This window comes from Rhinolophus hipposideros (assembly GCF_964194185.1).
Source record: "Rhinolophus hipposideros genome assembly, chromosome: 9".
In the NCBI taxonomy this organism is placed as follows: domain Eukaryota; kingdom Metazoa; phylum Chordata; class Mammalia; order Chiroptera; family Rhinolophidae; genus Rhinolophus; species Rhinolophus hipposideros.
This window is the reverse complement of record NC_138055.1, coordinates 48,026,992-48,041,890: the sequence shown is the minus strand read 5'-3', so window position 1 is coordinate 48,041,890 and position 14,899 is coordinate 48,026,992. Positions and strand designations below refer to the sequence as shown.

The window sequence follows — 14,899 nt, the reverse complement described above, 5'->3', positions numbered from 1 at the left end:
AGGGGTCTGGGGTTGAGAGGAAAGGTCTAAAACTGCAAGTATGAACTTGGGCGTTGTTAACATAAAGCTTGTGATTGAAACCAAGGAAGTGTGTGTGAGAAGAGTGAGTTAGAAAAGACGAGTTGGGATGAGCTTGGAGGAAATCTAATTAATAGACAGGAAGGGCGTGGATGGAAGGCCAGGGGCAAGCAAGAAGGTAGAGACGCTGCTGGAAAGATAGAGAAGTGGCCAACCGTAAGACTGTCTTTGATTCCCTTCTCCCTCACATCTCATTTCTGTCTCTTCCTTTCCACTTTCCTGCTTCTGGCCCACCCTACCCCAGGACTATCAGAGTAGTCTAATTGGACTGCTTGCTTTCTGTTTCTCCTTCCAATGAATCCTGTATACTCCTGCCAGATTGATTTAGCTACAGGTGCACGCTCCAATATAGTAGCTACCAGCCACGTGTGGCTATTTAATTTACATAAATTAAAATCAAACAGAATTAAAAATTCAGTTCCTCTGTCTCACCAGCCACATTTCAAGTGTCTTTCCACGGCCACACGTGGCCAAGTGACTATTGTGCTGGACAGCAGCACAGAGTCAGAACATTTCCAGCACCGGAGAAAGTTCTCTTGGACAGTGCTGCATAGCGCTGTTTTGTCTTTTCAGCTCAAAAGTCCAAACCCTGAGTCCAACACTTCTATGTTCAACCCTAAGCTCTCTAACTTCATCTCCTCCCACTCCCCTAGATCAGCTGTATGCGTGATACAAACTGGGCACATTCACTCATTTCCACTTTCATTTATTTGTTCCTGTAATGCTATTAGGATGCCCTCCTGTAGTAGATGCACTGTGATTGCCAGGGTCATACGTCAGCATGGCTGCAGTACCATTCTGCCCCCAAACACTAATTTAGGTGTTGCTGTGAAGGTATTTGGTAGATGTGGTCAATGTCCACAACCAGCTGAATGTAAGTAAAGGAGATTAATCTCAGTCATCTAGGTAGGACTCACCCAATTAGTGGAATGGCCTTAAGAGAAAAACTGAGGCTTCTCTGAGGAAAGTGCCATCTACAGACTGCAGTGCCAGTCTGCCCTTCCTACTAGAGAGACCCACAACTGCAGAAACCAATTCTTTGAGATAAATTCTTTAATAAATCTCGTTCTGTACCATGGGTGTGTGTGTGTGTGTGTGTGTGTGTATACACACATATATACAAATATGTACACACATACATATATACATATATGTACACACGTGTGTAAGTACATATACAAGTATATCCTACTGGTTCTGTTTTCTGGTAAAACCTTGAATGGTATAGATTTTGGTAAATATTTCAGTATCTACTGAAATGTACCTTTCAAGACTGAGCTGTGTACCACCTCCTTCAAAAATACAAACCTGATTTTTCAAAGATAATGATTCTGAAACCTGGCTGCACATGAGTCACCTTTGTATACCTTGTGTCAACAAATTCATGTTCTAAACAAGAGCAGGATGAGCACATGAAAGTGGAGCTTAGGCCTTCACTTTTTAAGAGCTCTCTAGGCAATTCTGACACGCAGCCAGGGTTGAGAACTGCAGTCCTAACTGAATTCATCTAGCACTTTTATTATACGTGCCACTAGAACTAATGAAACACTACACACTGCCTATTACACTTCATTTAATTAACCAACCAACCAACCAACCAACCAACCAACGAACATGAGTTGTCTGTTGATACTCATCAGATAATAAGACAATGAGCAGGGGACAGAGGCAACAGTATATCCACTCTTGGCCTTGAGATATACTGTTTGGCATTCCTCCAAGTACATTGATTAATAAATATTAAATGATTGAATAAATGAAAAATTTACTGCAAAATTTAGTGAAGCTGACAGTGGTTTATTCAAAATAGTGCATAATTTAAATAGCTCTTATATCTAGTTCAATTGAAAATTCTATTAGCAAGTGTTAGTGTTAGTAAGTGCTTGACATATTTATTGATAGGCTGTACTGTATAATATTACTGGGTATGATTAATTCTCAGCCCACTGATAATGTGGTAGGCACCTAAGGGCATGTAATTACTTTCTCAGGAGCATCAGTCACAAATGCTCCTGTGTACCCTTCTAAAGAGAACACAACCAAGTCCTGACGTCAACACAGTCTGATTTCATTTGACAGGAAATGAGAAGGGGTATGGGCTGGGTTGAGCAAAGTAGGGATATGGCCATTTCAAGGGTATACAGCTCTGTGCCTGCAAGGTACTTCGCCAACGATAAGCATCCATAAATGTTAGATAAGATTTCTCGCTGTATTATTATTTTATGATATGCTTTTAAGATAGCTAAAATAGTTTCCAATCACTGTGCAGTCATTGAACAACACTTCGGTGAGGAAATCTACTGCTGATTTTTCTGCTTTTTATACCTAAGGAGATGGAGGTCCTAAAAGGAAAAGTGACTTGCCCACAGGGGACTGAGAGCAGAATTGGGCAGGAACAGAGAGCTTCTAATTCCCTGAAATTCCATCTTCCACTCAACCAGAGGGGTGGGGGAGTGGCGGTGGGTAGGGAGGGAAAGTAGTAGGGGGGTGGCTTTTAGAAGACATTTCCTCACCGAAAAGAAAGCATTTCTTAAAAAAGTAAAAACACTTTTCAAAGTCTCAGGAGTATCTTACCTCATTCACTTCTTTCTTCAACCTTCTTCCTATTTCACAAGTATATTTACTTTTTAAAAACACTTAAGACTAACGTAAGTACGTGAAATGCTGGTGATACCATTACCATCACTGAACGATTTGTCACAATTATCATGATGTGCTTTTTAAAGGGATTTGGACTTGGCAGTCAAGTGTTACTCCAGCTCCAAGTATGATCCTGACTTGATATATTCTAATTCATACTAACATTGTATAAAGATCCATATTATTGGTCTGCCCATTATAATTAATGAAAATGCTCTTTGGTAGTTATTACAATCTGTAAGGTCACATTAACCTACATTTCAAAAAGTGCCTTGGGAGAACTGTAAATGCCTTTTTCCTTTTGAAAGAGCTGTTAGGGTTTTCCAGATAAAGCATATGCATAGTTTTTTGTTTGGTTGGTTTACCAAAAACAGACTTATGGAATACATTTGGGACTTATAGTAAAAATGCACTTTTTATTATTTGTTGAAGTAAGGAAAACTAGTTAACTAGCTGAACTTCAGAAATAAAAGGATTTTAAATCATCTTTCCAAAGTCCTTAATACTTCCAAATTAATTAAGAGTTCAAAATACAGGACGGACAGGTGCAACTGAAATCTCACTGGTCTCCCTTTTCAATCTTCAAGGAATCCTGTCAATTCATATTGTGTATACAGTTCCACCAAGTTCTGTATTTCTCTTTAAATTTTAATTTAATTTTTCTTTTCTTTTCTTTTTTTTTTTTTAGGTCACATCACGGTCAGGTTATTTACCAGCAGACTCTCAACTTTAACTCAATTCTTTTGCCTCTGTTGGCTTTTTTGGCCATTATTGTGATATGCTTTCAGATGACTTATAATCAAATGAGTTCCATGGTAAATACTGTTATCACATCGTTGTTCAGAATGCCCAGGGCTCCCTGCTTTCCTCACACATGTTTTTGTCAAATTAGTTTTGACATTCTCTAGATAATAGATAGTTCTCTGAATTTCAAATGGGATACTTTATAAGGCAGGAATTCACCAAGCATTTTACAGTCAAGGGTTTCTGAAAATAGGGGAATAAAACCAGGTAGAAGGAGCACTGTAATATGGAGGAAAGGGTTTTAATCAATTCCATAATTTGACTGATGGTGATCATCAGTTGAATGAGAGAAAAAGTGAAAAAGAAAGCAACTCAGAGTCATCGGTGAGCCACATATATCTCACTGGGGTGGTACAGTCCCAGAAACAGCCTCTCCCCGCTCATTCTCCACTTTCATCAACTACCACGTCCAGTTACACATTAAGCAAGCATGTCTTTCCTTCCCACCCTCACTGACAGGTTCTGGTTCAAACATTCATCATCTCCTGCCAAGACTGTTAATCTAGTCTGTCTGTATTTGAACTACTCCAAGGAATTAAGGTATTTTAGTTATGGGAACGTTTTTCTACTGAAATGAAATCTGTCTGCCTATATACACGTATACCTTCTATTCAGGGTCTTAGTACTATATTTTGTATTACCACCAATTACTATCGTCAAATATTTAAACTTGTTGTCATGTTCTTGCCTAAGTGTCAGGACACACCACCATGTTGATCTTTCTCCTTTCTGTATGCTTCCCCTTAAAATGGAGGTGGATCCACCTAGAATGGGAGGTGGATTTACCAATACTGAACAGGGGAAGCCTCGTACTCTCTTTGTTCTGGGCACATAAGTACGGATGCAATTTAGGTGAATTATTCCATGCTCAATTCATACTTAGTTTAAGTAGACAAATACCTAGCCTTTTCACGTGATCAGTCATTACCCTTGCCCTTATGATCTTTATTTAAACAGCTGATATTTATGAATCAGCAGCAGGAGCTTACTTTTAACTTATATTGATTTGGGTCTCCTCTCGAAATTGATTTCTATCCATTATTCCACAGTCTTGGTAAGATCAATTGCCCAGATAGGCAAATTCTCACATGGCCCACAATTCTTCATTCTGTATTTAAATGCAATTTTTTTCTACACCTCTTGCTAAAACTCAAAACACACAAAAATATCTGTGGCTTTCTCTTGCTCTACCCATCTAATAACTTCTCATTTAAAAAAGGGAGTGACCTTTTCTTTTACTAACATTCACAAACTATGGGCTTATAAAAATCTCATTCTGTACTATTCCTGGAGATGAGTGCTCCAAGCTTCAATATCTCCATTTATCAGTATGTGGTCTATGCCCAACTTCTATCCCAACCCCACCCCTCTTTGAAAATTGTTACATTTGTTCCGCAACTATTGTGGCATTTGTGCTGGTCCCCATATTGCCTCGAGATCACTAACTGTGGTTCCATGAGCAAATCTACAAGCTCTTTCAATACCCTGGTTGATACATAATTTTTCTAGTTAGGAAATTGAAACTCACTTAGAATAATTATATTCCTATCTAGCACAGTCTCATGCAGCACGGGCTGCTGCAGCCCCTCCCCAGGGCTTGAACTATGCCAATCTTAAGTTCACCTTCATTAGCAGAAAAGGCAAAACTAATATAGAAGCTGATAAGCAAGCTCTTTTCTCTCTCATGTCCTAACCATTAAACTGTCTTCCTGTGATCAGTTTTGGACCGATCACAGCCTCTCCCAGGTCTGACATAACTCAAAATCAATCTCTCCCTCTTTCTCTCATCATGTTCAGCATTTTTCCACAAGCCTCAACTCAGTCTCTCACTCACTCTGGACTTGAGTTGTACTCTCACACTTTTTAGTAATAATGGAAAAAATAAGATTGGGTGCTCCAGAAAATTATTAGTATGGAAAGATAATAATGCTAGCACTCTGAGGTAAATTCCCTTTAGCAGGTCTGCCTGGCTGGCCTAAAAGCCTATTCTCCATTTATGACTGTTTCTCTGGGAAAATAAAGTCTGCATTCCAAAGGAGTGACTCAGAAAGAACTTTCCAAGGGAGATCTGTGCACGCTGACTGCCTGTTTGTGCTCCTACCCACCCACCTACCAACTTCATAAATGCAGCTTCAGAATCAGTGACATAAAGCAAAGGAGCAGGTCCCCTTTGCTCCATATTCAGGCAAAGGACACATGCCATCACCTTGGGCTCTGAAATGCACAAAAAAGATTTCAACTTGAAATGTTGTAGGAATTCCTGCCACAGTAAATAGGCCAAGTTAGCCGTTCTCATGAGCCAGCTGATCTTTGATCTCATTTCCCCTTTTGAGAATCCTTTTTGCCAAGTTAATGTTCCTCTGTTTGGCTTCCTTTTTTGGCATCTCTGTTTGGCGTCTCTTTTCTCTTGTAGTTTGGTGAACTCGGTTCCAAAAGCTACCAAGCAATGTCACCCTATTTCTCTGTCGAGAGCAGGTCCAAGATTGCAAGTCCAAGTGAAGAAATGCTTGAATGGAAGAGTTCTACCTTATTCTCAGTCTTCCAGATCCTGAAGATCCTGGGAGTTTGAGGCAGACCTTGGGACTTTGTTGGGCATCTGGGATTAGCCAGAAAGACCTCGGACTGACCATAAAATAAACCTTAATCTCTCTGAATAGCCCCAGCACTTCAATTGCCTCAGGGCTATTTAGACTAGAAACAGCCCAAAATGAAGTCTGGATTTTTTAGGGGTGAAAAACCAAAAACAAAACCAAAGATTACATTGAATCTGCTTTGAAAGAAACCTGACTGACCACCCTGAAACAAAACCTGCAGACAAAAATCTTCAGATCTGTGGGCAGCTGGTTTTAATTATTCTCTCACACCGTTCACACCTCAGGGCAAGAAAGGATTGACATTCAATTTGTTCCATGTGTCACTTCAGACAATTACTCCCCATTGTCCTTGGGGGAAAAACTTTTAGGTCCATGAAAATAAAATATGCTCCCAGAGTTTCCTAGGGTCTATCATCTCCTACGCTAGCTGCTGCTCCTGATGTAGGAAATTTCTGTGAGGGCCGGGATCCTGTCTGGTGAAACTAAAGAATGGAAACGCGGACCAAGGAGAGGCAAGAAACTGTAAAAGAGGATAGTTTATTAAAAGCAAAGGGTCACAGTTCCCGAGCAGGAGGGGGTTCCCGAATGGGATGCCTGGTGACTGAGGCAAAAGCTCTTACTTTTATATCTTCCCCTGCCTGCTTAGAGAAGGGAGCTAGCACCTTCTAATGGAATTCATTTATCAGGTTTGCTCTGTTTGCCCACCCTGAAGGGATTAATGAACCCATTTCTGTCTATCAGATCTACTCCGTTTGTCCAGCCAAAGGGATTTATGAAATAATTTATTAACCTCAAGGTCCTGGGGTGAATGAGCCATTTCAGAACCTGGAGTTTCAGGATATGGCTGCCTTTGTTTATTCCACCAGGGACCTTCCTGTCTACCTAGCAACATGCTAACTAACGAGTCTCACTCCTGGTTCATTGAAAATCTGGCCCCTGCTCACGTTTCCCTCTCCATTCTGTGTCCTTTTCCATCATACCAGGACTTCCACCTCCAGATATGACCAATGCACCTTGCGCCTGCTGGACCTTGACCTCTTATCACAATGATCTGCTCCCTTTTGTACACTAACTGCCAGGGTCCGACCCTGGACCTTGTCATCACTTGAAAAATTCCCTTTTCAAAATCACTTATTCAAGAATCCCTCTTTCTGACTGACCACAACTCACATGCCCTTCTCATTTCACAAGGACTACAGAGGCCCCGCTTTTTCTAATCAATTTGCAGGTCCTCCCTTTCTTCCCTCCCTTCCTTTTTTAAGGTTACATTTCCAAGCTCATCATTTCAGTAACCCTTTTGCCAACTCTACTCTTTCAATTATGTCCATCTAGCAAGGCCCCAACTCTGGCTAAAGTCTACTACCTGCTTTCTCCATGTCTGAGTGGTGCTGGAGAAAACCACAGCAGGGCAGTTTGTTATTATTGTAAATCCATTGGTTCATTGGCCCCACACAGGCCCTCACTACTGCCCAGAAACCCTATAATTTTTTTCTACGTTTTTCCAGATCAGCTTGGCTTCCTGCTCTCCACAACTACTTCAAAGTGCCAACTCCTCCCCTTCAGTGTTCCCTCACTCCCACCAAGTGAAAAATGAAGCTCTCTTTGCAACAACATGGATGGATCTCGAGATTATTATGCTGAGTGAAATAAATCAGACAAAAACCACCGAGCACCATATGATTTCACTGATACGTGGTATATAAAACAGAAAACAACAAAAGAATAAGACAAACAAATGAAGAAACAAAAACTCATAGACACGGACAATAGTTTAGTGATTACCAGAGGGTAAGGGGGGTGGGGGGAGGGAGATGAGGGTAAGGGGAATCAAATATATGGTGATGAAAAGAGAACTGACTCTGGGTGGTGCACACACAATGTGATAGATGATGTATTACAGAATTGTGCACCTGAAATCTATGTAACTTTACTAATAACTGTCACCCCAATAAACTTTAATTACAAGAAAAAGAAAAATAAAGCTGTCAGATGGAAATTCCCTCAGCTTCTCTCCACCAAATTCACAAACCGACAGCATCCACCCTCTTACTTCTGTACCTTAGGAAACACTGTCCTCCTATCTAACATTGACTCTTCCACATGTGCTCTGCAAACCACTCCACAGCCCTTTCAAAGCCACTCTTCTCTAGATTCCATTGTCCCCTCACACAGATGCTTTTTATCAGTCTTTAAACTTCTTCAAATCTCTCCGTCTGACAGAAAGATATCATCCCTGGCTCTCATATTCTCCTCCACTTGCCTCTTTCTCATCCTCCAGCCCTTCATAGTCAAACTCCTTGAAAGAGAAGTATTTCCTATTTTCTTCTGCTCATTCCATATCCTCAGAGGTCCCATGACTCCCCAGCACTCCCTAGAAAAAGCTCTAAATAAGGACACCAGTGACCTCAATGCCTTTTCAGTATCCATCTAACTTAGTAGTTCTCAAATGGGGGCAATTTTGCCCCCCAGGGGATATTTAGCAATGTCTGGAGATATTTGGCTGTCACAACTGGGGAGAGGGTTCTTTGCATTTTGTAGAGTAGAGGCCAGGGATACTGCTAAACATCCTACAAAGCACAGGACAGCCCCCTGCAACAAAGGGAAATCTGGCCCGAAATGTCACTGGTGCTGAAGCCGAGAAATCTTCATATGACTGAATCTCTACACAACATCTGAAACTACTCAACACTTCAAGTGCTTCCTGGCTGCCATCCTGCCATTCTCAAGATTTTCTTCCTGCTTCTCTGGTCATCTCCTTTTGCAGCCTTCGAATGATCCCTGAGTCACTGCCCCTCATTCTTTGGAGATTTAAGCTTTGACTCACTGTTAGGTCTCTAATAGATTACTCCTGACATAATTCTTGAGGACTTTCATACCACATATGTGATCCTCACAAGACCCTGTCCTTCCCACTCTACCCTGCCTTAGCTGTTCATTCCAATATTCACATCTCAGACTTTGTACTAGTTACTATAACTCCTTTCTCAATTATAAACATCTGACTCTCCAACTACTGCCTCTTATTATTCCAGTTCACTTTCTCCAGTTTCACAACTCCAAAAATTGTCTAACCCCACGACAGTCTAAGTCTATTGCCTCATCCTCCTCACGTCCCTGGGTCCTTTACTCTCTTGCAAACACCTGATAACTCTCTTGCTTCACTGAATTGACTTGAAGAAACGCTAAAATAAGTTAAAACAAACTTTGCCTATTCCACACCGGCTCCCCAAAGCTGGACTTCAATGGAAAGGCACACAACCATCATGCCTACTAACCTCAAATGGGCTCTTTGGGCTGCTGGGCAATCATGTTACATTTCCCAGAGTGTTCACTCTCAGATGATTATCTCATACCTGCTCCTCTATCTTCAGATCTCTTTATCTCTTTTCCTTCCTCAATCTTAGCTAATGTCCTGCTTCTCAATACACTGGCTTCCCTCCTACTTCTAAGAATGAACTGTTTCTACAACTATGGGAGGAGACCAACCCTGCCATTATGGACCAGATTCCATCCCCTTCTTGCTCTCTTAAGATGGCGTTCCAGAAATTCTTCCCTCTCACTCCTGCATCATCAGATTTTTCTCTCCTTACGGAATTATTTCCATTACCTTACAAACAGTAATTGCTGCCATCTTAAAACTAAATTAAAAAAAAAAAAACTTCATCCTAATCCCCCTTCCAGATAATACCGCCTTTCTCTGCATTCTCATTCAGCAAAAACTTTTTGAAAATGTTATCTAAATTCCATGCACCCAATTCCTCTTCTTGCATTCCATTTTGAATCCTCTCTAGTGAGGTTTTGGATCCTACCACTCAGCCGAGACTGCTCTTGTCACGGTCCCTCCATATTGCTAAATCCCATTTCCCATCCTCATCAGCAGCATTCAGTAATTTCCTCCCACCTGCTTTATTTCTTCATTGGGCTTCCAGGATTTTCCTCATTTTCCTCCTATTCAGTCCTCTGCTGATTCTTCCTAATCTCTTTGACCTGAGAACACGGGAGCTGTCAGGGCTCGCAGCAGGATCTCTTATTTGCTCTATCTCACTCACTGCCTTCCTTGCTGCTTTCATTCAGTCCCCCAGCTTTAAACAGCGTTTGAGTGCTGACAACTCTCAGATCCCTCGCTGGACTCCTCTCTAACTCTTACCTCATATATCCAATTGTATATCAACATCTCCACTTGGATATTTCAATCTCTGCACACACAGAACAGAATTTTGATTTTCCTCTGCGTACTCTTCTTTCCAACTGCTCCTTGCAAAGTCTCCGAAATTAAAAACCTTGGAGTCATCCTCGACTGCTCTTTCCTGCACACCTCTCATCTGATCTATCAACAAATCCTACTGGTTCTACCTTCAAAACATACCACGAATGTGACTATGTCTCATGACGGTCATAATTAACACCCAGGACCAAGCCACCATCATCTCTCACTTGGATTCCTGAGAAACCCAACAGGTCTCCAGCTCTTGTTTCTCTACCATCTATACTCACCAGAGTCAAAGTGATCCTGTTAAAGCACAGGTCAGGTCAAGTCATTCCTCTGCTCAAAATCCCCAGTTTATCCTCCAAAGGCTTACTCTCAAATAACTTCCCAACTCACTCAAGGTACAACCCACTTGTTTACAATGGCCTATAAAGTCCCCACTATATACTATTCCCACCATTTTTCATTCTATTGCAATCAAACTGGCCTCCTTCCATTTCCTCAAACGTATAACAAACTCCCACCTGAAGACCACTATCTATGCTATTCTTTCTGCTTGGAATACTCTTCCTCTAGGTTTTCAAATAGTTTGCACACCCGTTTTCAGGTCTTTTAACTTGTCACCTTGTCTGTGAGATATGCCCTGAATACCCTATTTAAACTATAACCCTCTCCTTCCCCGCCCCAATATACACGTACAATCCTTATTTTATATTTTCCCTTAAGGATTTACCATCATGTTCTGTATTTTATTTATTCTGTGTTTTATATCTCCCCTACCAAAATGTAAGCTCCACAAGTGCAGGGATATTTTGTTTGTTTACTATATTGCCTACAATAGTAGACATCAAATATATATTTATTGAATAAATTAATATTTTAACTCTTTCTTGGGGATCACATATATTTTCACCTAAAGAAAATCTTTATTTGAATTTCAGGGAACCAACAGTATTTTTCTAGAAAGTAGTTTCTCCTTTCAAAAAAGGGAGCCAGTTACACAAAAACCCAAACAGGATAATTACTCTTCAGACCTTCTCTCTGCATAATCGTGAGTGATGAACAAAGGGGACATATATTTACTCCACTTTAATACTCATCTTCCTGAGTCTATTTCTGTAGTTTAGTCTGTCCAAATTCTGTGGTTTCTCATCATCTTCCCTGGTTGTTCCTATTGCAATCGTAATACTCTTTTGCCAGCCCACTTTCTTTATTGTTTACTCCAAATTTGGAAGAAGCTAAACAAAGGAAAACATCATTACCTGGCATAAGACCAGAGGTGATAGGAATCTTCCTGCCTCTAAAAAGCCAGTAGAGTTACACATACACCTCAACTTGGCAAAGGCCAAAAACGGGGATATTAATAGCGAGCTCAGATCATAAAACATAATTCCTTAGCCTTCTCTTTCCTTCCAGAGATTTCTCTGCTGACTCCAGCCTGGATTCTATTCAGCTTGCTGCGAGGAGATTCACCACTGCTAGATTAGAGTTCTTTCCCACACCCCATCCGTCAACCCATGTTTACTCAGGCAATCGGGCCCACGTGAATTCCTGGGTCAGCACCAACAGACGCAGGGTTTCTAGAAGGAGCCTTCACCACTCTCCAACCTTTCCTCCTCCTAACCCCTCTAGACCCAGTTTTTTCCCCACTCCTTGAAACTTGGAATACACCTGGGGTCTGCTGGGCCAGCCATGACTGTTGAGCGCCTGGAGGGACCTTTGCTTCAGATTACCTTTGCTCTTAACCAAACCTGAAAGGGGCCCTGGGGGAGACTTGGATGCCTGCTACCACATTACAGAATAACCTTTGTCAGTTCCACCACCACGGGGATGGCTCCCCATCCTCAGTTCTAACCAGACTGCCTAACTTTGCCATCTCAAAGTCTGAACCTACGAGGTTATCTGTCTGGGTCTCGGATACTCAGTCCCCAGCTGCACTCTGGCCAATTCCCTTTCCCAGAATCTGACACCTGTCATCAAGTACTTAGTCTATTTTTGGGGTCCATGTCCCAAAATGATGGTCATCAATCACCTGATCCCAGATCATCTGGCCATGCCACCATTTCCTTGAGTAGATACCCCTTGAACTGTTCTGAAAACTATAATGTGATTATAGTTTATCGACACAAGGAACCACGTTAGAGGAAATAATGTTAGAGACGATAACAATGTTAGAGAAAAAAACAGCATTGTGCTGCAACCCCGTACTATACGTCACAGTGCTATACGTCAGTTATATCTCAATAAAAGTGGAAAAAAACAGCATGGGAAAATGTTCAGGATAAAATTTTAAGTTAATACAGTGGGTTATAAAACAGATTTTCACTGGGCCTGAAAAACTGAACTGGGATTGAGATGGTTTCCCAGCATAGTGAGATCACCAAGTTACTTTCCACAAGGTCAGCACTTAGCCAGGTCGCTTTCACCCGACTCACACACCCACGTCATCTCAGAAGGGTCTATGTCTAGTTTCAACATGTTCCCAGCTCCCCATACGCTCTGGAGTAGCAAGAACACACATACCTTGTACCCACATCACCATTCACCCCTTTACACTTCAAAGGTTTGGCTGAACTCACTCACCTGCAAAGTGGGGTGGCAGGTGAGAAGAGCAGCACAGGTACATAGGTGACAGATTATCAATGGACAAACTGCAGTAAGCAGAGGAGAACCAGGATGGACCCTTCTGGGCACAAAGTGGGCCACGGAGGGGGTTCACGACAGCATTTGTCTACCCATGCTTTACAAAGACTCTCCGGCAATATAGGCTTCGTCTGACTAGTCACATTATAGACACCTGAGCTGTGAAGGAAACCTTTAATGTGCTTATCGAGCCAGTAACCAAGGCTACTCAACTAGCTCTGCTCTCTTTGGCCTTGTTTCAAAGTAAAGAAAAGCAGAAATTCTGAAGGAAACAAACTTAATCATGATAAGCGTTTTTGTTCTCTCTGTTGGCCAAGCTATATAAATACATTCTGTTGTATAAAAACACTAGGTTCTTGATCCTTCTAAAATTTGAACTATTTGAGGATAAGGGCTGAGTCAACATGGTCTATGCTTTGCTTTATTTCAGTTCAGCTCAGCAAACTGCCAGATGCAGCACAGAATACTGATTTTCCAGCTCCTTTTATTCCTCTGTCTTCTTTTTGTTTTCAATTTTGCTTTGCTGTTGGGTTCTCTTTGCTCCCAGGTTCATACTGTCTCCCCTGTTTCTGATTTAAAATTTGGGGTTGGATCAACTTACCTGATTTTGTCCTGGCATTTGTCCAATCCACATGCCTACACGACAAGCCACCCGTTTTCACTGATGGTGTAAGTTTCTGCCTACAAAAAAGGCTACCCTTAAATGTCACGCCTCATTCCCTTGAGTACCTTATTCTCCAGGCACCTTGTATACCTCCTGTTTACCATGGAGATAGCAGTTTGGGAAATATGTTTACTATGGAACTGGGAGTACACAGGCTAGTGATGCTGTGGAGAAAATACAAGCAGCTACGTACATGCTACAGAGATGTAGCATGCAGTGAGCTTCAGATGTGTGAAAATTTATAAAGCACAGAAACAAACCACAGATTCCTTCCTTAACATGGTGTGAACACATACTTAGTGAAAGATAATAGCCAGGATATAGAAATAGATATCAACCACACATAGAAGGAAACTGTGATTACAAACTTCAATTCCACTCATGTGGTCTAAAGAAATGACTGGATATTCTTGAATGAAAAATGAAAATATGGGGATTGGTCTTAAAATCTCCTTTCAGCTTGAGTGTTCTCAGACTCATTGTTATGACAAGTGTCTCCAAGCAGTGAGTACATGCTGTGATTTTCAAGTTCCACCCTGGTCATTGTAGCTTAGACTCGCCAGTCTTTACACCGAGAACAGGGATATGTGGTGGACAAGAAGTTAACCTTGAAGGTGGAAGGTTATCAGTATAATTACCAGTGTAGAGTGTCTGTGGCCAAGACACCACAGAGGCGTGCCAATCTCAAACGTCATAATCTACTACAATCTGTTCGTGAGAAAAACACTTTTATTTTCACACAGGGAATTGGTGTGAGCTATGTCTGTGTTTACCAAGCACACCAACACCTTGTTGCACATAGCTCTTTTCAGATTAGCTATATTGCAAAAGCAGTTAGAAAATAACAAAACCAGAAAGGGCTAGTTTAGCTCCATGAGTCTGTACCAAAATCATACTCAAATGTGAAATATCTGTGTCAATTCTGTTCTGGGACTCTAACTGCAGAAATTAGAAGAAAAAAAAACCCACAAAACTGTTCTGCTACTTTAAGATGCAGGAATATTGGTGAGCATTCACAATTTTCCTTCACTGAAAATCTCGTTTAATGTAATAGGGAAGTCATTGAATACTATGTCTTTCTATTATATCCAAGTGATTTTCACAGCAGGCAATCTGCTAGTACACCACAGGAGTCCACACTTCGAAATAAAATGGCATTGTGGATGCAGTTTTATGTGTGATCCCTTTTCAGTCCAGAGCACTGCCTAGTTTCCTTCTTTGTGGCTGAATTGAGTGGGCAATCCATAGTGAGTGAGAAGAGGAAAAGCA

At 41.3% G+C, this 14,899-nt stretch overlaps 1 protein-coding gene across 3 annotated transcripts in view; it reads right to left on the bottom strand.

Annotated features, from left to right (window-relative positions):
* The window catches only part of ANO6 (anoctamin 6), a 181,649-nt gene that overhangs the window by 89,195 nt on the left and 77,555 nt on the right, over positions 1–14,899 (bottom strand). The window contains exon 2 of one of the 3 annotated variants that reach the window (XM_081060690.1): positions 13,568–13,647. The exons of the other annotated variants lie outside the window; for them this stretch is intronic. Coding sequence (XP_080916816.1) covers positions 13,568–13,600 — 33 coding nt within the window. The 5' untranslated portion in view covers positions 13,601–13,647. The remainder of the gene's footprint in view (positions 1–13,567; positions 13,648–14,899) is intronic. 3 annotated transcript variants of the gene reach the window in all.